Genomic DNA, 27,004 nt, shown 5'->3' on the forward strand with positions numbered 1-27,004 from the left:
TTCAGCGAGTTAATTTCTGTTGAAAATGGAGCAGTGATCACGTTTAAATAGATTGAAGATGTTCTAGAAGCAGCAATGTTATGACATGGCTGTGTTTATCGGAGTCAGTTTTATTTTAATATATGATAAAGCCTGACCATACATAGCCATAGTTGTCATTTATTCTTTGGGGGAAGTCAGTAAAATATGATCGATAGTCTGCTCCCTCTGACATGAATCTTCTAGATCAATATTTACAATCTTTTCTTTCTTTTTCATTTTTAATTTTTTTACTTTTCTTTAGATAAATCCAAATCTAATTTCTTTGAGATTTAAAAAATAACTATAAATAAATAAGTAGCTTCTAAGAATTTTATTAAAAATATTTAATTGTTGCATTAAACTTGATTACTGAAAAAATGAGTGTCCCATTTTGTGGATGTTGAGTGTACACAAATAGAAAGCAACAAAAATTTGTAATCATAACAGCATAACAAAGTAGCTCCAAAAAGAAAGGAATTAAATAGCAGTACAATATATGCAAACATTTATAACAAGCATCAATCCCTGGAACTTAATCTATTGTTCAAAATTTATAAAATAATGAAATCTAATATTAAATGCTAGGTAGTATTCGTTTTGTACCAACTAAATTATATTAATTGAACATGTTTTAATGTTCCCTACTTTCTTATTAGAATATTTGTACGCATCATAAATTTTCACCAAATTGAAATATTTCACATAGCCTATATTAACTCTTAAAGTTTTGTTTTAAATATTTTACGATATTATTTTTATGATTTGATTTACGTTTGTTAGGTCATTAGACTTAATACATGATAACACCTGACCAAAACAAAGCCAAAGTTGTCATCCACTACTTGGAAGAAGACAGTATAAATCTATAATAAAAAGAAAGTAGAAGTCAATAATATGTTTAGGCTATTCAATTTTTTTGTACTATATATATAGCATTGTTTTTCTTTATAAGAAATAGTTTGCAAAGCAATCTAAATAAATTAATTTAAAAAATAAATATGCGGATTATTTAAATTAAATTATTAAATCAATTAAGTAAAATAATAAAATTAAATAATTAATTAATTAAATGAAAACTATTCAACTATGAACATTTTTTCTAAGAAATAAAAGTGGCTACACGCGGGATTCGAACTGGAGAATTCTCACGTACAGTCTCGCTTCATAACCACTACACTAGCATCCGCCTCAATAAATTGATAATTGAAATAAGCTTAAAATTTGGTAACTGAGAAACTATAACTAAATAATTATGTTACATTCAAAGTGGGAGTCCTTTGTCTAGTTGATAGCATGCAATTACATCTCTGTGCCTAGTATTCTTTTTGCAACAAAATCAATTGAAATTCAATAATTTCAAAGATTTTTGACACTGTACACAATTTTATTTCTTTCTTATTTTGTTTTTAAATTTTTTCGTTTGTATTATTTAACTAATCTAATATTATGGTAGCAATGATCTACTTGGTCTTTTATTATATATACTGTTAATATCTGAATCAATATCATCAGCTAGAGGATCGAGAAAACCAGAATCATCGGTTATATTATATCTAGGACTAACTGCTGGTGGTTCATCATATCTTCTCGATACTTTTGTAAATTCACGATGTGCATCTGCCATCTTCGTTACCCTTGATATAAGTTCATAATCGGCACAACTTGAAGGCAATCCAACTACCGTGCAAAGGGTATTCCTCAAACTGCCCAACTATAAAACAAAAAAACAAAATTGCTAATTTGGATATAAAAAATTGGAACTTATTAAATTAATAATCAATAAAAAATATTTATTATTCCCTCAAAACTTCAAAATTGAAATACTCATTCAAAAAACTTAGGGGAATTAAACATTTTTCATACACTTTTTTTTTTTCTATACAACACTGATAAGTTAACCACTAAGTACTAAACCTGTCTTATATGGCGTTATTTATGCTTTATTATTACTATTATTTTGTAAATAACTGACTACTTAATAAAATCCATGCATTATATGCATTCATGCATACAGAAAACAATAATCTCCAACAAATTAAGAAAATGTTCTATCTGCAAAAAGCACTACATAGAAGAGCGAACTATCTATTTTAAATGTATGGAAAACAAATATATTCATGTGTTTACAGAATTTTTTTCCCTGTTAGCTTCAAAAAGTGATGACCGTAGAGTGCTTATTTCGTCTCTGAGGGCCGAGGCAACACCCTCACCAAGCACCCTTATTTCTTCGGCACTTTCTCCAGTCACTCTTACCTGTCCAATTTTTTAAGAGTTTAGTATTTAAGATTTTTTATTTTTTTTTTAACTTCATTTGACCAAAATCTTTTTAGTTGCTGTAATCTGTTACTTGCTAAACAATTTTATTTAAAAATATAAATACTTATATTCTTAACTTTAAAAGTTATAAATAAAATTAATAGTATAATTTAACCTGATCCTTAAGTAGATTGCATTTTCTTGTGCATCTTGAACGTAACATTTCCGAATCCGCCAATCTTTTCTGCAACTCTTCTACTTTTCTTCCTCTTTCTAAAGCAGACATCTAGGTACGCCAAAATAAAACGGTTGCTTGTAATTAAATTCATTTTGAAGTAGAAACGCAGAGTAAATAATAAAACAGAAAAAATCGATGATGTTTATATTACCTTGAAATCGCCACATTCTGCTAATTGTAATTTTAGATCTCTAGACAGGGCTCTCGCTTCATTCAACTGTACTTGTAATTTCTCTATTTGCCTATTCATTTTTTTCACTCTGAAATTTGTTTCTCAATTAGATCATAATCTAAAATATTTTTAGTCTAGGATTCCTGCTGAATGTGTTTTCGGACGATGTGATGGGTCTCTTGAGGTCTAGGGCTGCCAGCACAGGACTAACTCTGGACTTAACCTGAGGCGAACATTCGATGGATGTTTGTCACCTGAGGTCCAACCCACTAGTCTTTGCTGAACAAGACAAACGTCTTCAAGATCCCGCAAGAAAATGATCGCAGATCTTGTCCCAGAGCAGGATGAATATCCAAGCCGACAAATCTAGCCTTAGGAATTTTTAAAGGGATGATGGACACTGCAAACTACTCCACAGAGGCTACTTTTGCAATAGGTGAGTTTACATTTATGTACTAATAGTTCCTGTGACAACTGTGATGTAGTCATTTCTGATGTAGGGTGAAAGAAAGTGCATCCAATATACTGTCTCATTACACTGCGATGTGAGTCCTTTGGTACTTTGAGACCACACAAGGTATTACCCAAAGGATCTGATGGGAAACTCTGGACCGGCGTAAAAAAATAGAGTTGGTCGCCTCAAAAACCCTCTTTTTTGTTGCATTGACTGGGAGTTAGATCTCTAGGTCTATGTTTTGAAATTATTAATAGAATGGAATATACAAAAAAGAAAGTAAAATAAAGTAATGCCTACTTTTTCAGGCGACCTACTTAAATTCATTTTGCCTAATTAAATCCAACGACCTAATTAAATGTCGTGGACGGTGAATGATCTCGTTGCTGAAATATTGTGAACTGAGAATTTATATTTATACGCAGATAATAGAAAAAATTAATGAACTTTTATGTACATTAAAAGAAAAAAACGCTGAACTACTTAAAATAATTTATAATTCTTTGTTTTTATTGAAACATATATATATATATAATAAAAACGAACCAAAATGTGAAAGAGTTAAATATCTATGAAATTAAATTTAAACAATTAAAAACCTTAGGTTAGCTTCATCCCTTTCTGCTTGTAATAGCCCTTTTGTACGATGACTGTCTTCTTGGAGAGTCAACTTTCTACGCAGCAAGTCCAAATGGAGATCTCTCCTTTGCAGTTGATCCCTTAAGTTTCTTACTCTTCGTTGCAGTTGGTACACCACAGCAGACTGGGCAATACAACAGCCACTGTTCTCTTTTCTTCATGTTATACATTTTAAAGTCTGTCATAAAGTAATCAGAGAGCCACAACTAATCGGTGCAGAGTTATTAAATCTGGGCACCAACTTTGGGTTGTGCGGTTAAAAAACAGAAGCTAATTGATATATATATGTTGCTACCAGAGAAATATGTAAGAACATATAATGAAAATAAAAGGCACTGTAAGTCTCTTGTGGCTGCGATGGCGTTGGGCACAGGTACCATCCCTTTCCTAATCTACTGAAATTAAATTTAATACATCGAATAAAGAGCAATTGTAAGCAAGGATATTAACGGCAATGCGATCTGAAAGCATTCGTCTTACATTCAGTCATTTCTGATGTTTCGGTTTAAATTTGATAAATTGGCAGAAGTAGAAATTCCAAAAGCTACCCTAATAGAAGACACTTGGGGAAAATTTCTTTTGCTTAAAAGAAAGTTGGGTTTTTAGATTAAATATTTCTAGAGACGGTTACAATGTTGAAGTGAATTTAGTGTAGAGAAAATCCAAATTCACCAACAGATCCACAATTAAAAACCAATTTACCTCGGCAAAAGTATTGTAAAAGCTAATCGTAAACCTAATAGACTATTTCGATTCTATAATAAAGAACTAGCACAATGAAGAGGGTTCCTCTATAATTGGGCCATTTGACCAGTAATTTCTTTAATCTGTTTAATTTTTTAATCTTTTTAATTTTTGATCTGTAGTTTCTTTTCTCTAAGAGTGGTATCATCTTTTGGAATCCTCTACTGGGCGAATAATTGAGTATTTACAGAAATTGAATTTTAATGTTTATTATTTACAAAAATTGCGTAGTAAATTCTTTAGAAGTGCAACGGGGAAAAGTGAAATAGCCAAGAGAGTGTTAAACCATCCTTGAAAAGTGCTCTTATAAAAGAAGGCCAGTCCAATGAGGGCTTAGTAATATTAGGATGAAACAAAAGTTACGATTTTGTCACCTTAAAATAAAAAATGGTTGGTCATCCAACTTCGAACTATGCGTTTCCAATACCAGAGTACAGTCGGAGACAAAAAACTTCACGTTTTCAGGAAGTCATGTGGCATGTGAAACGATTTTGTTGACTCGTAACCCGTTGAGGGCCACATGCAGATAGAGTTTTCCTAGCAAGATTTGTGACTTAGAGTTTGTTGCTGGACTCCAGTGACAGTGGGTTACAGACATCTTAGGTAACTAAAAAAAAATCGAAGTAGTGGTGGTAGTTAGGCACATCTTCGAGATGACTTAAGATGATGGCGTAAGATCTTTGGCCCTCAAGTGGGTTTGGTTGTAAGCTGAGGTAAAAACAACAATTATAGAAATGGGTGGCCCAAAAAATGATACGAATTTGATAAATTTAAAAGAGAAACCTTAAAGGAAAATTTTGGTACTCTGAAAAGTACATCCTTAGAATAAAGACAAACTAGATGCTCGGACTTTTGTTGCACCCTAGTATTAATGCAGAACAGAGTAAGAAAAAATTAATAATCTTTTATTCATGAAGGAAAAATGACAGTTCGAGCTAGAGAAAGTAAAAAAATTCATGCTGAACACATAGATCTATAAGAAATGCAAAATCTTTAAGCAGTCAAAATTACTAAATAATTTACTAATAAAAAAATTATTGAAAATGTGGTTAGGTCCGCAATGCTTGATAAAATCAAACATTATTTTTATTAATTTAAGGAATGTTAATTATATTGTTCGAACCGTGTTTACTAACCAATTCATTAAATCACCAAAAAATAACGAATTAAACAAAAAATTATCAGAAGTTATGTTTATTAGAAGTGAATTTTAGTAAAATTAAAACAGTTTTATCGTTAATTGTTGAAAATTAAATCTAGATTATTTTCCCAGAGAGAAGTAAATTAAATCCTCAGATTTTATGATTATGATTATGATTATTATTATTATTATTATTTAGCTGTAGATTCAATTCTAATTAAAATTCTTAAATGTATTTTAGATTTTTATTAGATTTTGATTTAAGCATGCTCCATTGGATATACTACACCTACAGTTGATCTAATTCTAACCTCCGTGATTTATAGTAAAAAAAATACTATTTTAATCTAGAACTACATTAAAAATTTAACAAAATCCTTTTAAAATCTACATTTGACTTTATTTTAAAATAAAAAGGAATTCGACTGACATTACATTACATACTGAAGTAATATTACATTTTTCTCCTTTAAAGATAAATATTTTTTTGTATTAAAAAATAAAAGAAAAGCAAAAAGCTAAATAATCTAATATTAAATACTTCTTTTTTATTATTGAAATTAAATTTTCAAAGCATTTAGCAATTTAAATTTATATTTTAAATTGTAAACATGCTTAATCTTGCCCTAAGGCCTAAATTTCTATTTCCTCTAAGTCTTACTTCTCTCGAGGGTAATTCACAATATGTTCTCTCACGTCTTAATCTTGGAAATGACCCATATAAAAGCTGCAGCTCACATGCAACAAATATAATATACCAGTCTTAAATTGTTCTGGAAAAATTTAAGATAATGCTTAGATTTGTTTCTGTGAGTGTGTTTTCTTCTTTTATGTAAGCAATTAAATCACACTAACACTGGCGATCAATTGGTAAGCCACTGTCAAAGCTTGAATTGCATCCATTTTTCATCAAGTTTTATTAAACAACCTTGGCATTTCATATCATTAACTATGATTGAGAACTCATCCACTAAATTATTGTAACTTTATTCTACTGGGGACAATGGTACTGCTTTATCTATCAAAAGTGTAGTATGGACTCTCCCGAGATCAGGTTATAGACATCAATAAGCGCAATTTTGGTGAACGATTCTGGTTTAGATGATACAAAAGTGCTAAATACAATAAGAAAATACGTTTCGAATTTCTAGAAAGCAGTAATACGATTATTAATCCTTCATGATTGTATAAATCTGTCAAAAAAAGCACTAATATTCACTCTAATTTTATAAAAATTTCTATTGAATACAGTAAATAGTCGTAATAATTCGTAGAGAACTTGAAAATTGATGTAATACTGGTTTTCTGTTATAGGATATACTAGTGTCTTTTATTGCAAAAGAAATAATACCTATAATGTTGACAACCAACCTTATCAGCCAATTTGTCACTCTCTAATCTTGCTAGCTGTTCAGCTCGAAGAAGCATTGATTCCGTATGCAGATCAACTCCTACTTCCCTTGATATTTCTTCCATATTGAGTGCTCTTGCAAGTCGTTCAAGAAAGGTAACAAACTGGAAAATTATTAATAATTATTCAATTATTTGCCTTAAACCAATTAGAAAAGGAGAAGAAAAAAAAACATTTGAAACAGATCATACAATAGCTTTGTCTCTTCTTAGTCCTTCTTTTAAAGCTTGACAAGTTGTAAGCTCCACCTCGGTTTTGTGTAAACGTCCTTCTACATGCAACTTGTCATCTTGAACATCTTTTATGCGACGAATATCCTCATTTTTTTGTTCATTTAGTCGTGACATTTGGTCTCTTAAACTTACAACTTTTTCATGAAGTGAGTCGACTTGCTAAAATATTCAAACATAAAAATATAATTACATTATTTTTAATCATACTTCCAAAAAAATTAAAACAAAAACAAATTTTATACCTACCAGTGATTTTTCTTTTGCTTCATTAATCAAATCTCTTACTTTGTCTTTAATGCTGACCTCATTGCTTTCAACGAAACGTATTGGAGTACTCAGCTGAATAGCTAAAGACTCAAGAAGGTGTCTAAGTTCTGTTTCCAGCCTCATGCTTTTGTCTTCTTTTTGTTTTAACTCATCTGGAAAATTTGTATATCAGATGTTGAGATTTTACAGCTAGGAATGAATCATCATAATCACTAATTTTAAAAATCAAGTATTTACCTCTTAAAGTCCTGATTGTAACATCCTGTACTTGCATATCTCCGGTGGCTGCATTAATAGATCTTGTAGCATTTGCTAATTTTTCTCGTAAATCTGTTAGATCCCTTTCGAACATATGCTGTTGTACAGTTAATTTTTCTCTTTCCTATCACAAATAAAGAGACAGATTCCAAGATTTGATACAAACAAATCTCAAAATTAAGTTTATGGGTTCATATTTAAAATGAAATAACCTGCTTTAGTCTATCTATTTCTAGTAAGTGACTAGCTGCCTGAGATTGTAGTGTATCCCTGTCAGCGGTTGCTCTACTCAATGCAGCTCTACAGGAACGTAGTTCCTCTTCTACTCGTGTGAGATTGCTTTCCAAATTATCGCATTTATTTCTCAATCTCGATGTTTCCTAAGAAACCAAGTCTATTATATTATAATTTAGGAACATGGAATTGCCTGTGCGATAATTTTTTTTTTATTCTTCTGCCTTGCTCATGATTATGCCCTTCGTTAAAGAAGTTACTGGGATTTGTGATAAGAAAGCTATAGAGGGTAATCGAAAGATGGGGATTAATTTGGGCAAAACAAAATAAATGACTGCTAGGACTGAAGAGAAAAGTTACCTGGAAGTAAACTGGAAAGAATATAAAGAGAAACCTGTTTTAAGAAACTGGGATCGAGTATTAAAAAGAAGGGTAGGATGAAGGTATTAGGGAATTGAAGTGTAGAAGCAAAAAAGAGAATATGTCCACTTTTGAGGAATTCAACTCGTACCAAAGAAACTAAAAAGAAAATTTATTACATTATTCTGATATGGTACTAGTATTCTCCTGGGCTGATACTTCGATGATCCGCTTCCAGAAAGATGATTAAATTAAGAATTGTGTAAATAAGGAAAAAGATGGGTTCAACAAGACAAGCTTTAGGGTAAAAAAAAAAAACGAACACTAAAACTTTTTTTCAACAATTCCAAAGTTTTCTTCAAATTGCGATTAAATGATGATTAGCTTCGAAGTATACTTTAATGAAAACATTTTCGAAGGAAGCATGAAAATGAATCTCCCCGTGAAATTGTTACAAATTAAAGTTATATATATCTACTCATGTGCAATGCTTACAATAAAGTTTAAACAAAACAAAAAAATCATTGGAGCATTTTAAACGAAACGTTAAGTTGGTACTTCTGGTTGAGAATTGTGATCGCTAACTTGAAGACGAAACCCCTTGTGAAATCCAACATAATATAAAATTTCACCTCTTACGATTCTTCGTTGGTGATTTATTTTGGTCTCACAAACTGATCTCTAAAAACCATTTTTCCAGATAAGGAGACATCGAAACATTAGTTTCCAATGATAACTCGATATCAAAAATCGGAACGATCTCAGAATGAAGGAGGAAAGGTTGCCCGGGACAGCAATAAGACAGTATTGAGGAAATGGCTGGATGAGATCTGAAGAAAGGCAACTGGAAAGACTGATATCAGGAAACCAAGTGACGTGAGTTAATTGTTTTTTCTTTTATGTTTTTCAAGAGAAATTCCAATAGAAATTTAATACGATAGAAAAGGAACGAATATCAACAATGATTATTACCTGAATTAAATGGGAAAATCCACCAGATTTACTACTAACGTCTATGCCACCTAAAGTAGATTCAAGTTGTCTTACAAGGTCGCTCAATGTATTTTGTACAGCCAGCTTGTTTTTTTCTTCAGTATTCAGCTCCAATTCCAAGGTACTTACCTTTAAAAAGAAAAGTAGAATATCAATAATATATCATTTATATTCTAGTAATTATTGTTAATCACAAATAAAAATTAAAACTAACTTTTCTCTCTAATTCAGAAGCTTTCTCTTCATGATATCTGCTTTCTCTTTGTAATGTATTTAGTGACATTTCTGTCCTACCTTGTGTGGCTGCAAGCGTCCGTTCTCTCTCCTCCAACTCCTAATCAGAACTATTTTAGTAATTCTTTGAAAAATATTGTTACAAAACAATTTAATTTGCTGTTTACAATAAACCTATAATCTCAAGCCAGGTTGGATTTAAATAATAAAATTCTAGTCTCTAATTCGACATTTCATTCTAAACTTCAAACGTATTCTTTATCAGTAGTACCTTATAGGCTATCCCTTTTACTTAAGCTTATAATTTTTATTATTATTATTTAAATAGTTATTTATCTTTAATAAATATTTATAAAGAGATTTGGTATCAGGCTTCAATTTCAATATACACTCCGGAGACATTTAGCGACACTAAATTTTGAGCGAAGAAACAATAGTTAGAAAAACTTAGATATTTTTGTTTGTTTTGTTTTTTTAATCCCAATTCCCTAAAAGATTTCTCAGTCTTTTCTGCAAATGAGAAATTAAATTGATGAAATATTCTCTTAGTTTTTTCAAATGATATTCCAAATTTCAGGAAAATAGAATGTTTCACAGATCTTCTGTACATATAGAGTATTAATAAATAACGAACCTGTATTCTTTTGCGCAGAGAAGCGATGACAACATTCTGTCTGGCAGCTTGTTCTTTTAAATGTTCGATTTCGCTTTCCAATTGTATTGCTTTTTCTTCTCTTTTCTTCAATTGGCATTTTGTTTCTTGGAGCTTTAATCAAAAAACAAAATAAAATGTATTATCATTTTACAAAGCAAGGTGGTGATATTTTTTAAACTAGCAAAACTGTAATTTTTCATACAAGTAAATAATTGTATTAAATTTACAAAATAAAAAGCTATAGCAAGTTTGCAAACAAAAAGGCGTCACCTGAATTAAAAGACTGTCTCTCTTATATTGTAAAGCTGCAAGTTCACTTCTTAGGGTGGTAATCATGTCTCCACCTTCGCTCATCTAGGGAACAAAAAGTGGGAAGTAAACATTTAACAAAACAAAATGAAAATATGGATTATAGAAAATTGTATTCGTTCTAACGATAAGCTGTGTATAACTTTAATTCAATGCTTCGGGAAAAAGAAGCGGTTTTTAGGTGCCTACGCGTACTAGCCTCCAATCATCGACTTCTTTACAGTTGCTCACGCATTTCTTTTATATTATTGATCTAATTTGACCTAATTCTTTTTACCTCTGGGCCGCACAAGATGTCAAATATCCTCAAGTCTTCTTCAGTATCTTGTGGAGCAGTCATGCGGAAAACCTAGCGATGGAACTTAACGTTTAACCATCCAAAGCTTTACATCAAGATTCCCTTCCCTTCATTTTTTGTGACCTCCTCTGTCTCTAGCGATTTGAAGGTCGTAAAAAATTGATTCGCCATCATCAATTCCTTATGTCATATCTAAATAAAACAAGATTTGCTTATGTTAAGGTACATCACAAAAATTGCACATTATACAAGTTCTTTATAAAAACAAAGTAAAACAAATAAAGAGTTGTATTTCATTTATAAATAGTAGCTTTGAATATCGTTATCTAATAAACATTGGACGTTTGGAATTCTCAAAACCTAATCAAATGTTAATTTTATTAAAGTTAACATTTTAATTTAAGCTTCACGAATATTATCAAACTTGAAAAAAAAAAATGTAGTAAAAAAGGTTTACCTGCCTAATAACATGCTAAAATATGAAAGCTTGTTTTTTAATTTTATAAAACAAATAGTTTTACATATTTTTTATTTTTATTTTCACGATACATTTATAAAACTAAGAAACATGCACTTTAGTATTCTTTCTTCTGGCTGTAAATAGAAGGTCGTAGCGTTTTTTACCACCACCACTGTATTACTACATTCAATAATGTGGTTATGTTATTGAGTCACCATGGAAACGGTTTCTGTTTAGTTCAAGCTTCTAGGTCAGAAGTAAGATATTTAGGAAATTATTATTTAAAAACAATTTTTTCTATTATGGATAAAGAACTACTATTAGCATCGCTAACATCTCCCATGTACGTTATCACTTAAAGTTCATGAAAAAAATATATAATTGATTTTGTGGATAGTTTAAGTAAAATACAATGTTTCTATAAAAATAAGAATGGTTCTTTTTTGAAAATTATTGAATATCAATAATTACGATAAAATCTGATTTTGTGTATGTTTTTTTTTTAGAGCTGATACTTTTCTTGATAAAATTATAGAGAAGACGGAAAATTTTATCCAGAAAAGACTTGAATCAGAACGTGCTTCTCAAAAATCTCTTTTTGTCATAGGAAGTCGAACTTCGGTATGTTAATACTGAATTAAAAATAATTCTGTTTTAATTTATTTGTTTGAGTTACCTGGAAATCCTTCCTGTCAAAAGGTGTTTTTTTTTTTCCTGTGACCTACTTTGTGAACATTACTCCAATGCGACTTTTTTGAATTAATAATGTTATGTCAAACAAGTTAATAAAAATATTTCTGTTTTTATCTTTAGAAACAAAAATGTATACGAATTAAATTTTAAATTACTATGTTCTATTTTCTAGGGGAAAACCTCTTTTATTATTGACGTTTTTGGACTGAATCAAGAGGAAATCAAACCGACTCTAGCACTTGATTTTTTTTGTGCTTTTCACCTTCCAGACGAAGTAAAAATCAATATTTTATAAACTATAATTAAATAACTTTCCTGCTTTTATCATTAACGTCATTCACTAATTAAATTATCTTGAAACTTATTTTTCAAGGGATATCCACGAAAGGTGTGTAACATTTGGGAATTAGCTGGAGGCACTAATTATGGCTCAGTTCTCATGACTGTTCAAGCTCCAAGTGATCTAGCAGCTGTCATTATGCTAGACCTATCACGTCCGAACACATTATGGCAAACTGCCACCACTTGTTTGGAAATACTTAGAAAATATATTGAAATAAAACATAAAGACTGTTTGTCACCAGATAGAGTTCCTGAGAACCTCAAAGTTAGATATTTGAAGTGTTTTAAATGTTATATTCATTTTTACGTTTAATGAAGTTCAATGTGTATCTCACTAATATGTTTTAGGATAAGACTTTCATAAAAGCTCTTCCAGTTCCCATTTTTTTCGTGGGTGGAAAATATGATTTATTTCAGGTAACTAACTCAGAATTTTGATCTTTTAACTTTAACAGTTTAAGAGATATCGAGGATCTGTCTCACAGGGATACCCGCAGAGGTGGCGGCAAGAAGAATGGCTAAGCCGCCATAATCTGCGTGAGAGAGTTGCTGAAATTACATATTTTCAGTCCTCCGATCTTCGATATCTGTTCAAACTATATTTAAGAAAATTGTCGGTAGTCGCATGAACTTAGTATTAAATTGTAAGATCGCTAAGGTACGACTTCTTAAAATTCATTTTTTTTTTTTTTTGTAAATGAAAGAATTTTATTTTTAAATTATTCATTCACATTAACTTTCTTATTCAGTCCTGTGAACATTTTGTCTTGAGAGAAAAGAGTATCTCTCACTCCAGATGTTTCACTATAAAAGTCTCATTGTTGTTAAAATTAATAAAAATAAACTCAATAACTTTTTCCGAACAGAGGACATTTTGGTAGTTGGATAAGATTGTAGCGTAATAATTTAACTTATTATTGATTCTATTATTATTAACATATTATTAATTATTTATTTTATTACGTTAATTTGTACAGGCACTTAATTTCTATTGTTATTCAAAGATTATTATTAAAGTAAAGTTATGCCTATTTTTTCAGGCGGACAATTATAAAAAACAATTTAAATTATAACTTTTATGTTTAGGAATTTGAACCTGAAAAGAAGAGAGTGATTTGTCAATTTTTAAGATATTTATCTCATGTTAATTCTGGATTTCTCTTCTTTTATTCAAATAAACAAAGTAACCTATCGAAAAGTGCGAAAGAAATCATGAGTAACTATGCTTTCGATGTACCAATCAAGTAAGTATTATCTGTCCATAATTTTAACCATTGAATTGTTACTAAGTTTAAGAGATAAGAAATCATTTAACAATATTAAATCAAAAGAGATTTTTCATTGGATTAGATGTCATCTCAAGTAAGCTGGAGATATGTAACCTCTTCTAAAACTTGTTCCTCGTCTTAAAGAAATGTTCTCTGTATTACAAAATCGCAATGCACTTAATAATTCTCTAACGATCTGTGGAGGTGTAAAAAGTAAAATATCTGTCAGTATTTAGTGAGGAGTATCATAAATTCAGAATTTGAGCGCTGATTTACTTCCAGAGGAAGTATCTAGTCTAAGTTCTTTTACTTAGAATTTATTTAGTTTTGCTATTATATAAGGATCTCATTAGTAGCAGTTTCCTTAGTTGTTGTTATCATAAGAGCAGTAGCTTTTGAAATACAATTTGCAAGTTTATGTAACCCTTTTTTTTCATTATTTATTATTGGTGAAGATTTAATGATTTGGAAGAATTAATATTTTAACTGGTAGTAAAAATGCTACACAAAAGTAAGAAAATTTTAAAAATTCTGGTGGTGATAATCGTCTGCATTAATTTATTAATTACAGAAGTCAAGAGCAGTTTGAATATAATAAACCACTTTGGATTGCTCCTGGTGCCGATTCCTTTGAGGCTATTGAAGGAAAAGTTGATATGGATCTTGCACCATCCATGGAAAAATATAGAGATTTGTTAAATAATTACTTTCCGCAGGTGATGAAAAAAAGGAAATTTATTTTTTTATTATCTTTAAAATATCACATTTCTTATTAATTATACTTCAATTACAGGATGAACAAATTAGTAAGAAATATCCGAACAATCCTCGCTTCGATAGCAACTTTAAAGAGCCGTCAATTGATTGTATGCGAAAAGAAAGAGATGAGGTATTATCTTGATCCCTCCTTACTAGTAATTAGTCCTACGAAATAATTTTGTTCAATGTAATTAAGTTATAATTAAGTTTGAATTATAATTGATTATAATTAAGTTCTCTGCTGTTTAAAATAACTTAATTTTAAACAGATAATTTTGATTTTTAGGCTTTGGTGGAAGTGATTGATGAAATAGAAAAAGTATTAAGAATCAATCATAACGAGGAGGATAACAATCATTTAGTAGAACTGAAAAACAAATTAGTAATTAAATAAATGTTTTTACATATTAGATCACTGAAGAAAGTATATTTTTAATTTGGTTGATTTCTTGCTGTTTTTAAAAGTAGCAAATTATTTATTTGCCAATGAGTTAAACAGCATTTGAACTTTCTCATATCGAAATTTCTAACTTAATATAATGTTAATGATATTTTGGAATATATTATTAGATATATTTGAATAAAGTATTGTATTTTCTTCTCGATTGCGTCCAGCGTCGCTATCTGAGGGAAGGTACATCCTTTTTATGATTTAGTTCTTACATCAGGGCCTTTCAAAGCCTGCAGATTCTCATCACTTTCAGGTTCTGACCTCAAACCCTATTACTTTATGCATATTACTGAACTGTCTTACCTCTTCTTTTATTATCCACTCTTTTCCGCTACTTGCACTTTCTGCTTCTAACTCTTTCACCTATATATAAAAATTTCACTATTCCCTGGCTCTTTAATATTCAATTGCCAACTTCCATTTCTTCGAATTCTTCAATGTCAGTTATATTTTAACATTTTTAGTGTAATTTTCGTTCTCATTCCTCTACAGCCTTATTCCCAGCTTAATAAAGCCGCTATTGCTTATTCATTGAAGTAACTGTATATCTGGTATCTTTCTAAAATATTTCATATAATGTATTTGGTAAATTTATTAATCTTAGAGCTAGTTTCCCTTTTAGTTTCTCAGAACTATTATGATTTTGCCGGCCACAACTTATTGAAAAACCAAGGCTACAGATGTTATTAACTATTTACAAATTATTTTTCACGTATATTACCATTTCTTTGTCGTTTTAGGCTATACTCTGCTAAAATAGTCTTAGTTTCTTGACATTAGCCCTCTTAAACGAAATCTCGTACAAGACTCACTCATACAACGTAGTGTTGATTCCGAAATTTGTGGAAATCATCCACAAACATAATCAGGGGTCTTCCATCCAACCTATCAATATTTGTCTATTTTTTTGAATCATTGAACCAAAAGTTCTATAAATATTTCACATAGGACTAGCTGACAACCCACAGCCCTGGTGTACCCCTCATTCGCCTATGTAGTACCAAATACTCATCTTCCTAATGTATAATTTTAACATTTACATTATAAATTTTAATTATTCATTGTATTAAAAGAATTATTGGAATTCCTATTTTCTTCGATAGATTACACCTGTTCTGAATTTACTTTATCGAACGCTGTTTCTAGGTCTAAAAGCGCATATATTTTTTTTAAATCTACGAAATTTAACTTTTAAAAGAAACTTATGTTACAATTTATTTCTTGATTTTAGAGTTACTGACTTTTTATTGTTATTTATTTTTATTTGAGTAGTGATTTGTTTTGCTGTTCAAACCTTTTGAAAAATAAACTTAGAAATCGGCTACGAGCCCAATCAATAGAGATAAAAGTTGACTATTTACATTTTAGAACCAAACGTCTAGCAGAATTTGCTGTAATGGAAGAAACGGTGGGCCAAATCTTAAACCGTAATTTACACTGCATTTGTTTTATTCATAATTAACTAATGCCAAAGCCTAAAATGCTTATAATCTTCTGCTTCAATTAGCAGCTGTAAAACATCTGTGCACAATGAATATTCAGTATATTGAGCTTCACGCTAAAAATAAACAAGTATTTTTAGCAAATTAATGATTTTTCATTAGTAATGAAGCCTACGATTGTACCATTACACAATGAAATCTACAAATTAAATGAATCAACCAAAACTCAGAGTCCACCCCACTTTAATTCACTTGTAGAAAGTCTCATTTTAGAAAGGTGTAAATTGAAAAAAGAAATTAGTGAATCGTTCCAGTGTTTCAGTGTTGAAGAAGAATTAGTATATTGTGTAGCATTAACGGTTGCACTCGAAGTTGGTTTTCGCTTTAGAATATCAGAATATTTGACTCAAGGGTTTGATATAAGAGCGATGAAGGAGTTTACTTCGTTGGTTAATTTCAGAGACTTTAATAATTCTTGTTTGAAAGCTACTTTGTGTATGCCATGTCTAGATTTATGGCAGTTTACAGTTATTTCAACATTAGTCCATTACGATTTCGCTCTTTACAATATACTAGCTTTAGAAGGAGAACAAACAAGATCAACTTCATCAACTGTAATCCCTTGCTCAAAGTATATACGAACCGATAGTAAAGGTACTTGTCTTTCTTTTTTTAATTTAAGGTTCTAGAAAGATGACTTCAGATTGTTATTCTTAGAGAATAGGTTTGGCTGACGATTTACTGTAGAATTCTACTAATTCGAGATATTAGTTTTGATTCCGGAAAAAATGACATACCATAGGGCTTTCAATAAATTGTTACAATAAAAAGTTAAATTGAATTTTTTTTAATGAACTTTTCTTATTGGAGAACTTTAAAAAAGGTTGTCTTTGTGAATAACATGAAATCGACTAAATATTAATCTCCACCCACTAGATTTACAGATTAATTTTGCTCTCAAAAGTATTTTACCAGAAAAGATAAAATATTTGTAGGTTTAGAAATGTTTGAAGATATTAAAACTCTGTCGGAAATATTTACAAAAGCATTCTGTAAACTTAAAAACGACGCAATGCAGATAGCTGGAGTGAGCAAAGGCCTCTCTTGTCTACCTGATGAACTGAAAAGGGTCATTTTTTGTAAATTAGAAGCCAAAGATTTTGCGAATCTATGTGCGACCTGCAAGGGATTATGGAACTTCAACAAGGATGAGATAATTTGGAGGTGTGTGCAATGTTTTAAAGTGATACAAGAAGGAGACTGAAATGAAATGAAATAAATTTACTTAGTTTTTCCATTTCAGGTATTTCTTAATGAGGGATTACTCCGTAAATATTACTGAAGGCGGTTCTCATTACTCTACTTACCAGTCTGTGGCAAAACGATCCACACCAGCAAGTACCACTGTTTTCCATTATGTGAATGAGAATGTTAACTCTGACGTATCAATTGAATTTATCGAGCAAGGCCATTATTTATAATGTCTAATTTTATGTTTTAAAGAAAGTGCTAATTAGGAAATTGATATTATAGGCAAATATAACTGAATCTACCACAAGTTATCTCACATTTTTATTTCTAAGCAGTAAGAATATTAATTATAAATAAAGTTATCAAAACGATCAATTTTAGAAACCGACTTTCCCAAGTTTAGTATCAGTTTTTGGATTAGCAGTAATAGTTTGAACTGCAACTATACACTCATTAATTTTGGTCTGAAGATCTCGAAGATCGTGTATGTATAGCAATCTTAAAACTTTAGCAGCTTGATTTAGTATGTAATCTCCCATATCAAATCCTAAATCTGATTCCATTATTGGGAAAGCTTTAGCCTGAAATAAAATAAGAATAAATAAACATATTTTATAGTATCCAAAAAAACATAAGTTATGGTAGAGCTGGTAAATTCTCGGTCGTTTGAGAAATAGATATTAGTGTAAGAAAGCTGGGTCAGATGAAACCAATCTATTTATTTTCGAAATTGGATCAGCTTCATAAATACAATGGCATCAGTTTCGGCCATAAAATTTGCAGGGTGTTACTACTGTTTGCCGGATAAACAAAAACAATATGCACTATCAGTGATCTGATGGATTAATGAACATATTGGATAACAGGGTCCAAAAATCTATTTAAAGGATAAGTTAATACATTTTTTTAATACTATGGAGTTTCTAGAGAGAATCTGGCAGTAAAAACCTGCTCATTTCAAAACTATTATCAGAAAGAGTTTACTGAATATACTGCTGTATATTTACACAGACAGGTGCAATGTTTTTTTTTGTACCTGAATTATAATTAGAAAATGCGTTTGATGAATGTACAGACTTTTTAATGTAAAGAATATAGACTTAGTACTTACCTGGACTTATTTCCAGATAAGTATACGATAATATTCATTTCACTTTTAAATAAAATTTAAAAAGACTTACAAATCTAATTACAAGTATTGAATTTAAGACAAGATAACAAATACTTTAATGCCTAATATTAAACTAAAAAGTACCTCTTTGTTATTGTTTAAGTTATTTTCTGATGAGAGACTTCGTACGATAAGTGTACAGATAGCTTCTAAGGTAACTAGGTGGTCAGGATGTGGTATAATCTGTAACATGTCAGCTAGCGCATTCACACCTTTCCGGAATTCATCTGAATAGACTAATGAAAATAAATATAGACCAATTAGTAATTCAGTCGCTTGTTGCATTCCATTAACATTTATCAACTTACAATCAAGGTTGTCTAAGGGATTTGATGATTTAACCACTGGTGCACTGCTTTTAGTATTTCTGATTGCTTCGGAAACTTGTTTGGAATACTTCTGTTCTGCAAGAACATGTATCATTTAAAGTGAAAGCAGTCTCAAATTTTGCTTTGCTATCACAGAGTTGATTTACTGTTAAAAATTAGTAAATAGATTAAATAATTTTATCTGAAAATCAATACTTACTGTCATCATTGTACTCTAATTTTACAGCTAAACCAACCACCCATTCGAGACATTCTTGTTGGTCATTAAGTGCTATAGGACACTCTAGATCTTTACAATACTTTTCAAAACTTGAATTCCACAATTTTGAATCAATATTACGAAGATCCTCTCTATCTTCAATTTTATAATGCCTAATAACTTGGTCTTCTAGCCATAAGACAAGTGCTCTAAACTGTCGCGAATCTAAAATAAGTAAATTAGTATGTTTATTTCATAACTATTGATATCAATGTTTTCTAGATAAACAAAATTTTAACTTACCATTAATATCGAAAGAGTCAGCAGAATGGTAACCCAATGCTTCTAATTTTCTCCTTACCATACTAGAAGTAAGTAATTACTTCTAAAAGTGAAATAATATACAAAAAATTACTGCAAATCTTAAATCACGCTTGTGAAATAATTCATGCAACCTCTCACATTGTTATTAGTTAGGTTAGGTTATAATGGCCTCCAACAATCCTTTGGGTCTTTGTGTCAAACAAATAGATGGCACTGCTATCGCTTCAGAAAGAAAAACTGTGATTTGATTTAACAGGCATTGAATACAATTGATATTTTAAGCAAATACGTGTTGCAACAGGTTCAAACTACAGAGAACAGAATCTAAAGTAGGTGTAATTATTGTAACCCTTTCAGAGAAGACTTAGGTGTACGTTAAGTATAATTTTTCAAAAAACAAAACAATTTTGTACTTTCTGGAATTTTGGTAAACATTTGTTCATTGACTTTCCATTAATAAAATGATGACTTTATTACCTGAACTTTCAGGAAAGAGAACAAAATGCATAATTAATCATTAACTTTCAGAACCTAAGTATAATAATCCAACTTTCTTATAATATTTGATTCTAATTCTGACAGGATAAGAAAATAACCAATGGAGATACCATGTGTACGTTTCATGTAAGAATCTCAATTTCTAGATAAAACCTGCACTTAAGCTAAATTTACCGACCAGTATTTTATTTTTCTTTAGAAACATTTTGAATTCATACAGTTTATATTTAGACTTTTCTTTTTAAAATGGGGAATTTACTTGTAGCATGTTTTATGTATTTATTTATTTTTTAATCATTAAACCGTTTTTAGTTCAGACTGAAACTGAAACATCCCGCTATACCAGTTTTAATTTGAAAAACTATTATATCGACACTTCCAGTATGTTCTGCCGGTCCTCCTGCGTGCATACATATATTCTTATTTATTTATTTATTTATTTTTTTAGGTATCCATTTGTCTTTTTAATGTAACGTATAATAATTTTACCTATGTATATAATGCTATTAACCAATTAGAACAGTATTATTAGAGTTTGTTAAGTCCAGAATTCTTTAAAGTTGATATAGTAATTGTTTTGTAAGTGCAGCGAAATTTTCTTGAGTATTGTTTTGGGGAATAAGATGTTTGTTATTTTCATCCATCTTTATACAGGAGGCAAAGAACTATTCAGCGAACATTCGAAATCTAAAGGACTTTTGTTCTTGATTTTTTGGTTTGAAGTAAGGCAAAATCTGTATAGGGTTAAAATAATAATTCCTTTAGCCAGAAGACTACAAGAAATGTATTGCCCGTGATTTCGAATGTCTGACACTTTTGCTTAAAGGAATAAGAGAAATCACAAAACTTTTTAAATAAATGAATAAAATTAATTTAGGCAGCAATTCACTTTTAATTTTATTGTTTTAGTTTAATACAGCTGGTTTTTCTGATTAGAATATCAATATTTTCTTTTCCAGATGTGCGTTAGCAACGTGGTTTTGTCAATAATCAACCATTTCAATTTATGCATTTACTTAAAGAGATATAAAGAAATAAGGATCTATTGTTATTGAAACTTTGTACAATGTACTGCCAAACTAATGAGGAAACTGAACATTTACTCTTCGACTTCCCTGATTACTGGGGAAACTTGAAAATCGAAGAACTAATTAGGTGTTCAACAAGTAAGTGCTTTTAATGTGGCCTTACAATTTTTTTTTTAAATTAAAACTCCCTGTACAAGATGGTGGGTAAAAAAAGAAGCTAAATTTGTATAATTTTATAATTTATATAATTAACTCATAAAATCATTAAATATATACTTAAGTAGGATCATAAAAAAAAAATGTTGGCTCTTAAATGCATGCAACACTTTTTCTTTAAGTTCACAGTAAGAGTTCACAGTATTAATTTAAATTTGAGAAATGAATTTTAAAACATATAAATTTAATAAATCAGTTGATTGAGAAAGTAGTATCTCAATTGTTCGGACATAGAAACTCCGAACTTTTCGCCATCATTAAGTTTCAATGCCATTAATTAAGTTTCAACCAGCGTATAAATCTAGTAGAAGTAGCAGCCTATATGTGTTCTCCAGATCTTAAGAACCGTTTTCGTCAAATGATATTCTTAATGAAACCAAAGTGGTCATGCGAATGTAAAGTAATGTAATTTTTATTCATACTGACTTGTAATCCATAATGGATTGGTAAACAGGCGAGGTTAGTCACTATTCCTATCCGTACATTTTTCAAAGTTGTGAAGTCTTAAACTACAATGCCTCTTAACTTTACAGTTCTGCATTTTTAATCGCTCACTTACACGAAACGAAATGTAGTGAAGTATGTGTGAAAATTGAAATGTCTAGATATTTAATGCTTTTTCAAAATGACATCAAACTAAAGAGATTTATTTATATCTTTGTTTTTGAAGGATCTCACTTTATTCAGAATATAATTTTCAATTTCAAATTATTTTTTTCTCATGCCCCTAAAGGAGAAATTATTGTAGTCGGGCGGATTTTCTATTTTGTGTTTAAACTACACATATCCGTTTAGAGCTCCATCGAAATACTCACTGAATGTGTGGGTTTGTGAAAATGAATCAATAATCGAAAAATCACTGCAAGTTCAAATTTGTTATATCGTAACGCCACAATTATTTATGTAAACAAATATCTCTTTTGGACCACTAATTTTCTGTTTAGTTGACCACCCATCTTGTTAGTAAAATCTCTTTTATCAACGCTATAATAAAAAGCTTTTTCTTAAAATCATGCAGAACCTGTAATGTAAGGATTTTAATTGGTGGAGGGGGAACAAGGGAGTTCCGGAGGATCAAGCTTTTGGTTTTTTCTCTGGAGTGCTACTTCTTTGTTCTTATTATCAAGTTATTGTTTTTATTTATAATTTTCTATTGTTAAATACTTTAGAAAGTGATCAAAATAAAGTTAGATTAGAGTGCATATGATTCAAACAAAACAAACATTAACATCTCATTCAAATTGTACAATAATGATCCTACGATTTTTAGAGTTTAGGAAAATCTCTGAACCGCCTTTTGAAGAAGTGGATAGTCCTCCAGATATCACAGATAGTGATGCGCTAACTCTCGTAAGTTCTTTGTTCAACTACTTTAAAATATATTATGTGAAATATTGCATTTTTTATTTTTTTTTTAAATTATACAAACTATTTCCCTTAACAACGACATACTCAAGGCTAAAACTTACCAGCTTGCTACTCTTAACTGAAAATATTTTATTGCTTCTTCTAACTGCTTTTCATTGAACGAAGAATTAATTACATGTTTTCAAATTTGACGAGTGATATATTCATTTAGATGTATACGTTAATTTACTTGGTTTCTGTGGCAAAGTCAAGGTTTGTAACAAGGACCTACTTTTTAAAGTAATAATTTTTGTTTTAAATAATTTTTTAATCTTTTAAAGAGATCTAATAAGGACTTAAGAACTTTTCTAGATTATTTCTTTCCAAAAAAGTTTTTTTTTAATTTTTTTTTTAATTTATCTTTTTCTGGTTATTTATGTAAACAAATATCTTTTTTAAACCTATAATTTTCTGTTTAGTTTACCACCCAGCCTGTTAGTACTTAAATCAGAATATATGTGCTAATGATTTAAATTTGGTTTATGCTTCAGATAAAGCGTATAAAGGACTCAGTCATTCTCTTTAACCTCAATCCGAGACATTGGACAGAAACTCTAGAATTGAAGATAAATAGTTTTATAAGAGAACCTAAAATTAAACTTTTAACAGTTTATTATGAAGAAAAGGATTTATTTGTCGGTTATGATTTCCCCAAAGAACAAGTTGTTGATGTTCAGTATTTTATCAAAGTTATTGATGGCATCAATCTATCCGTTGGGAATTTCAGTCAAGTAGTAATCACATCAACAATACATGGATCCGTTGAGGGTAGTTTATTTTTAACAATGACGAAAATATATGCACCAATGTTGAATGCGCTTTCAACTAACCATAAATGTATCCTTTTTTTAAAATTTGAAATTTTTTTCTTGAACAGCATTACACACACTTCATTGCAAAAAGCGAACCAACCATTATTCTTTGTAAAATTACAAGTACTAGTTGGGTTTCAGTTCTTATAACAGTTAATTTGGTCATTCTTACTACAATTTTAATCGCATAAGGAAAACATTTTGTGGCATTTGTGGATATCCCTTTCTAATAACGCCTCAAAAATCAGAAATCTTAATTTCGAAAGGAACTGGTTTCATAATTAAAACATTGTGACCTTTTTTTTTGCAAATAGCTTGTTTATTAGTTTCATTATTACGAAAAATTGCATAAGGGTGCTTGTACACTCGGGAGAAAAATCTTGCTAGAAGTTGCTCTTGTTCTATTACTGTTCACACTATACAAAAATGTGCCCTTTATCTGGTCTAGATTGTTCTATCAGTCGTCATGCTATGAATTAAGTTGCCCTCTATCTATTTTATTTGGTTAATGGATTTACCACAAACTAAAAATTGTATCTATCTAATTAGTTCTTTGATATCATCAGGCGGTAAATAGGAAGGGATATTTGAGAAGTTAGCCTTAACTTGGCAATATTCCGAGAACCCCTACGAAAACCAATTTTCCCGGATATGTAACATGTTTCAATAAAAGAGAAAGACCTTTAAATTGCTTAGCAAATATTAATATATTGAAAAACGAAATAGAAAAGTCGCGTCATCATCTATTGCCATTTGCAGCTGGTGTTTTCTCTGGGCAGCCAGTCTCCACTTACAAGAGATAAGCCTATGTCAATTTAGCGATGTTGTACATTTAAATTTTCAAAGTTTATAAATTTTACATTCCTTAACTAGTGACAGATTTTGATGAATGGCTCCAACAGAGGTTTACTGACTACTTGATAAATCTTAGTCAATTACGAACTAATCTGAGCGGACACATTCACCTTTATATTCCCCCAGAAGTAATAAATATTAATGTTGCCAGGGCTTCCAAAAATTTATCATTAGTGAAACGTTTTAACAGTAAGTGAGATTTTTTATTAATTATAAAGAAAAAAATAAATTTTAATTAACAAACGGATGTTCTATTAAAAAAAAAATTTGTAAGTCGCATTGTTTAGAAGTCCATGAGTGTTCTTCGATACATCGAGTGTAAGTCAGTTAAAGTAGTTTGTGTCAGAACAAAATGTTTAAAAAAAAAATGTTTTTAAAAGAAATAGTTGCTTTATAGTTTTCCATCCTTAATGCTCAAAGTCTTTTGGATTTGGAAAGCAATTATTTGTTCATGAGCCGATCTTTTGGTTTTTGTTTTCATGATTCCTATTTCGAATCCCAAAATACCGTATAATTTGTACAAAAACATCTGTACTTTCTTTCATTTAATTGTAAATTTACTATAAAATGATGCCTTTATTAAATAAGTTTTTGTATTAATTTCATGTTTTCACTGATTTCCAGCTATCATTATGTCCTGGTATGTCGCTATTAGAGATTTCATACATGAATTTGATGAATTTCTCACGGACACTGACGTTTCTTCACCACTAACTGAACTGGAAATATGGCTATATTTATGTAAGAATCCCAGACCACTTATCCTTGAGATAGATATAGTTTTAGTTCTAATCCATTTTATTTTAATTTTTATGTAAAATTCAACACTTACGTTATTATCTTGTTAAAGAAGGGAATATTTTTTTTTTTTGTGGAAATCGACATAACTTTGAATCCAACATTTTAGAATATTGGAGGCATTTAAATTTATTGACATAAAATTTTGACATTAAATGAAAATAAAAGATTTTTTTTTTTTCTAGGTTTTATTCTAAAGTAAATTTATTGTATTTCAAGAATTATTTATTTTGTAAATTAGCAAGTTTAAGTTATAAAATATAGAGTAAAGATAGCATCTTCTTCGTTTTTTTTTGGTCGTCAGTTAAGCTATCTCAACTTAGTGCCAAATTAGAGCAGTTATGGTTGCGGTATTGTAATCGTACTCTCTTCAGTATTGCAGTTATTATATATTAGATACCAATTTCTTCTTTTCAGATAGGAACTTCTGTGGCATCTGGTCGATACTTAGTAGTAAAACGGTTGGAGATTTTTGTAAAGTTCTTATTGAAGCACAATCCACATTTGTGAACCAATTCTTTTCTCTTGCAAAACCAACGAAGGTAAATTATACTTTTTTTTTCGACTTCAAAGTGTATTTTCAGGATTACAATTGATCAGTTTGCAATTCGAAATTCTGTTCTTATGATTTGTTAATGTTGAGAAAATATTATATTAAAATATCTATAAGTTCGCTGTTACCCAATCGTTATCTATTTTTTGTTTACATACCGAGTTTTAATTATAGGTCCACATCACATTACTTCCATCTAAACAAATCTGTACGATTAAGTAATACGGTAATTTTATTAAAAAGCATGAGCGTTTTAAAGACAATCTCTTAAGTCTTCATATCAACATGTTTGATTTTGAAAAGATGTAAGCAAATCCTTTCACTCAACCTTCAGTCTTAAAAAAAAAATATTCTCTTCCTAATCGCATTACAATAATTCCGACGGATAAGATGTGTTATTTCAAGTAAATTCGTTCGCCTCCAACAAATGTATTTAAGGGGAATATTTCGTCTTTCGGCGAAAAGGTTAATTAATAAGCTAATAGAGGGTTCATTGTAATAGTTTTACGTTGTTTGATCTTATTCTTATGATCTTATTTGACGTGACTTCAATAGTCTACCACCTGCATCAGTAGTACCAAGAAATATATCTGTGAGTTAGTCAATAAAACCACTTATATCTTAAGTGACGAGTCCCTTATTTGTCTAAGGTGAAATGGTCGAAGATTAAAGAAGAGAAGGCTTTAGGGTAAAAAGCACAACTTTAAGTTTGATTCTCGAATCATAGAGAATGTTTGGTTACGGTACGTAGTAGGCATTAGGTATAGACCATCTCTGATCTTATTCAAAAGGGATTTAATGCTCATTGGTATGCCTTTAAGATCTTAGGGCCAGTTTAGTACGATCATCCTAGTCCCATCTTCTAACAAGATAACGTGAACTCATGTTGTTTATCTCTCAAATTTTAATGAACTTTTAAAATGTTTAGGCTGGCTGGTTCGTTTTTCCGTTTTGAACAGGGCAGAATATGTGTAGGTTATTGGTTGGGTTGGAACTTTTTCATTAATTAATAAACAACTTAAAGCTGCGTGGTCATTTTTCGAAAATCTAGGAAGAGTGCGACTTTCACCTCATTAGAAGAACCGTCTCGTCATGTTTGAACATGTATCGTTAAACGTGGTGACGTAACGAACTATTAAACTTCTCTAATTGTTTTGCCATTTTTCCTCCAAGTAATTAATTTCCTATGTTAATTTAAGTAAAGTTTCAAGTTACTTAACTTCTTCTGGGT

The 27,004-nt window shown here is 30.2% G+C and overlaps 4 protein-coding genes across 18 annotated transcripts in view; 2 read left to right on the forward strand and 2 right to left on the reverse strand.

Moving 5' to 3' along the window:
• Positions 1–1,131: 1,131 nt before the first annotated feature.
• Positions 1,132–11,551, reverse strand: LOC141457349 (coiled-coil domain-containing protein 170). Of its 3 annotated transcripts, XM_074134217.1 has the most exons (16): positions 11,379–11,550; positions 10,897–11,109; positions 10,581–10,664; positions 10,290–10,421; positions 9,636–9,755; positions 9,401–9,550; positions 8,047–8,214; positions 7,814–7,958; positions 7,556–7,728; positions 7,268–7,468; positions 7,037–7,180; positions 3,741–3,904; positions 2,667–2,775; positions 2,453–2,563; positions 2,149–2,274; positions 1,132–1,732 (listed from the first exon to the last, which is right to left on the reverse strand). In XM_074134217.1, exons 2-16 carry the CDS (start codon positions 10,957–10,959, stop codon positions 1,466–1,468), a joined length of 2,157 nt encoding a protein of 718 aa, XP_073990318.1. In that variant the 5' UTR covers positions 10,960–11,109; positions 11,379–11,550; the 3' UTR covers positions 1,132–1,465. The 3 variants fall into 3 exon arrangements, with proteins under 3 accessions (XP_073990318.1, XP_073990320.1, XP_073990319.1); XM_074134219.1 differs by lacking the exon at positions 8,047–8,214 and having other exon boundaries at positions 11,375–11,551; XM_074134218.1 differs by lacking the exon at positions 2,149–2,274 and having other exon boundaries at positions 11,375–11,547.
• Positions 2,766–17,894, forward strand: LOC141457350 (cytoplasmic dynein 2 light intermediate chain 1). Of its 6 annotated transcripts, none has more exons than XM_074134223.1 (10): positions 2,766–3,123; positions 9,129–9,304; positions 11,884–11,998; positions 12,243–12,344; positions 12,444–12,677; positions 12,761–12,829; positions 13,499–13,656; positions 14,252–14,396; positions 14,474–14,569; positions 14,726–15,087. In XM_074134223.1, exons 2-10 carry the CDS (start codon positions 9,252–9,254, stop codon positions 14,831–14,833), a joined length of 1,080 nt encoding a protein of 359 aa, XP_073990324.1. In that variant the 5' UTR covers positions 2,766–3,123; positions 9,129–9,251; the 3' UTR covers positions 14,834–15,087. The 6 variants fall into 6 exon arrangements, with proteins under 6 accessions (XP_073990324.1, XP_073990323.1, XP_073990322.1 ...); XM_074134222.1 differs by lacking the exon at positions 2,766–3,123 and adding an exon at positions 7,032–7,172; XM_074134221.1 differs by lacking the exons at positions 2,766–3,123; positions 9,129–9,304 and adding exons at positions 11,563–11,720; positions 17,328–17,465 and having other exon boundaries at positions 14,726–14,821.
• On the reverse strand, positions 17,873–19,789 carry LOC141457351 (RNA transcription, translation and transport factor protein). Its single transcript, XM_074134226.1, has 5 exons — positions 19,586–19,789; positions 19,283–19,507; positions 19,063–19,158; positions 18,839–18,990; positions 17,873–18,164 (listed from the first exon to the last, which is right to left on the reverse strand). Exons 1-5 carry the CDS (start codon positions 19,644–19,646, stop codon positions 17,961–17,963), a joined length of 738 nt encoding a protein of 245 aa, XP_073990327.1. The 5' UTR covers positions 19,647–19,789; the 3' UTR covers positions 17,873–17,960.
• Positions 19,790–19,852: 63 nt separating this feature from the next.
• Positions 19,853–27,004, forward strand: part of LOC141457348 (dynein axonemal heavy chain 2-like) — a 72,493-nt gene continuing 65,341 nt past the window's right edge. For 3 of the 8 annotated variants that reach the window (XR_012460318.1, XR_012460317.1, XR_012460319.1), the window contains exons 1-8: positions 19,932–19,976; positions 20,096–20,230; positions 21,064–21,270; positions 22,619–22,698; positions 23,247–23,592; positions 24,447–24,611; positions 25,047–25,163; positions 25,638–25,762. Coding sequence is in view for 3 of the 8 variants with exons in the window: in XM_074134214.1 (XP_073990315.1) it covers positions 21,171–21,270; positions 22,619–22,698; positions 23,247–23,592; positions 24,447–24,611; positions 25,047–25,163; positions 25,638–25,762 (933 nt within the window). In the remaining 5 variants the exon portion in view is untranslated. Of the gene's footprint in view, positions 19,977–20,018; positions 20,231–21,063; positions 21,271–22,618; positions 22,699–23,246; positions 23,593–24,446; positions 24,612–25,046; positions 25,164–25,637; positions 25,763–27,004 lie in introns of those variants that run through there. The other 5 variants (XR_012460321.1, XR_012460320.1, XM_074134214.1 and 2 more) reach the window with 5 other exon arrangements.

This window comes from Rhodnius prolixus, unplaced genomic scaffold (assembly GCF_049639745.1).
Source record: "Rhodnius prolixus isolate KJV_2025 unplaced genomic scaffold, Rpr scaffold_10, whole genome shotgun sequence".
Lineage (NCBI taxonomy): Eukaryota > Metazoa > Arthropoda > Insecta > Hemiptera > Reduviidae > Rhodnius > Rhodnius prolixus.

Coding starts and splice junctions, on each gene's coding strand:
- LOC141457349 (XM_074134217.1), bottom strand. CDS start 10,959: ATGACTGCTCCACAAGATACTGAAGAAGACTTGAGGATATTTGACATC. Junction 2,564..2,666: donor CAGAATGTGGCGATTTCAAG/GTAATATAAACA, acceptor TGGCGTACCTAG/ATGTCTGCTTTAGAAAGAGG. Junction 1,733..2,148: donor CTAACAGGGAAAAAAATTCT/GTAAACACATGA, acceptor TTTGTTTTATAG/TTGGGCAGTTTGAGGAATAC.
- LOC141457350 (XM_074134220.1), top strand. CDS start 11,578: ATGTTATTGAGTCACCATGGAAACGGTTTCTGTTTAGTTCAAGCTTCT. Junction 12,345..12,443: donor CTTTTCACCTTCCAGACGAA/GTAAAAATCAAT, acceptor TTATTTTTCAAG/GGATATCCACGAAAGGTGTG. Junction 13,657..14,251: donor GCTTTCGATGTACCAATCAA/GTAAGTATTATC, acceptor TATTAATTACAG/AAGTCAAGAGCAGTTTGAAT.
- LOC141457351 (XM_074134226.1), bottom strand. CDS start 19,646: ATGGTAAGGAGAAAATTAGAAGCATTGGGTTACCATTCTGCTGACTCT. Junction 18,991..19,062: donor TCCCTTAGACAACCTTGATT/GTAAGTTGATAA, acceptor TATTTTCATTAG/TCTATTCAGATGAATTCCGG. Junction 18,165..18,838: donor ACTTAAACAATAACAAAGAG/GTACTTTTTAGT, acceptor ATTTTATTTCAG/GCTAAAGCTTTCCCAATAAT.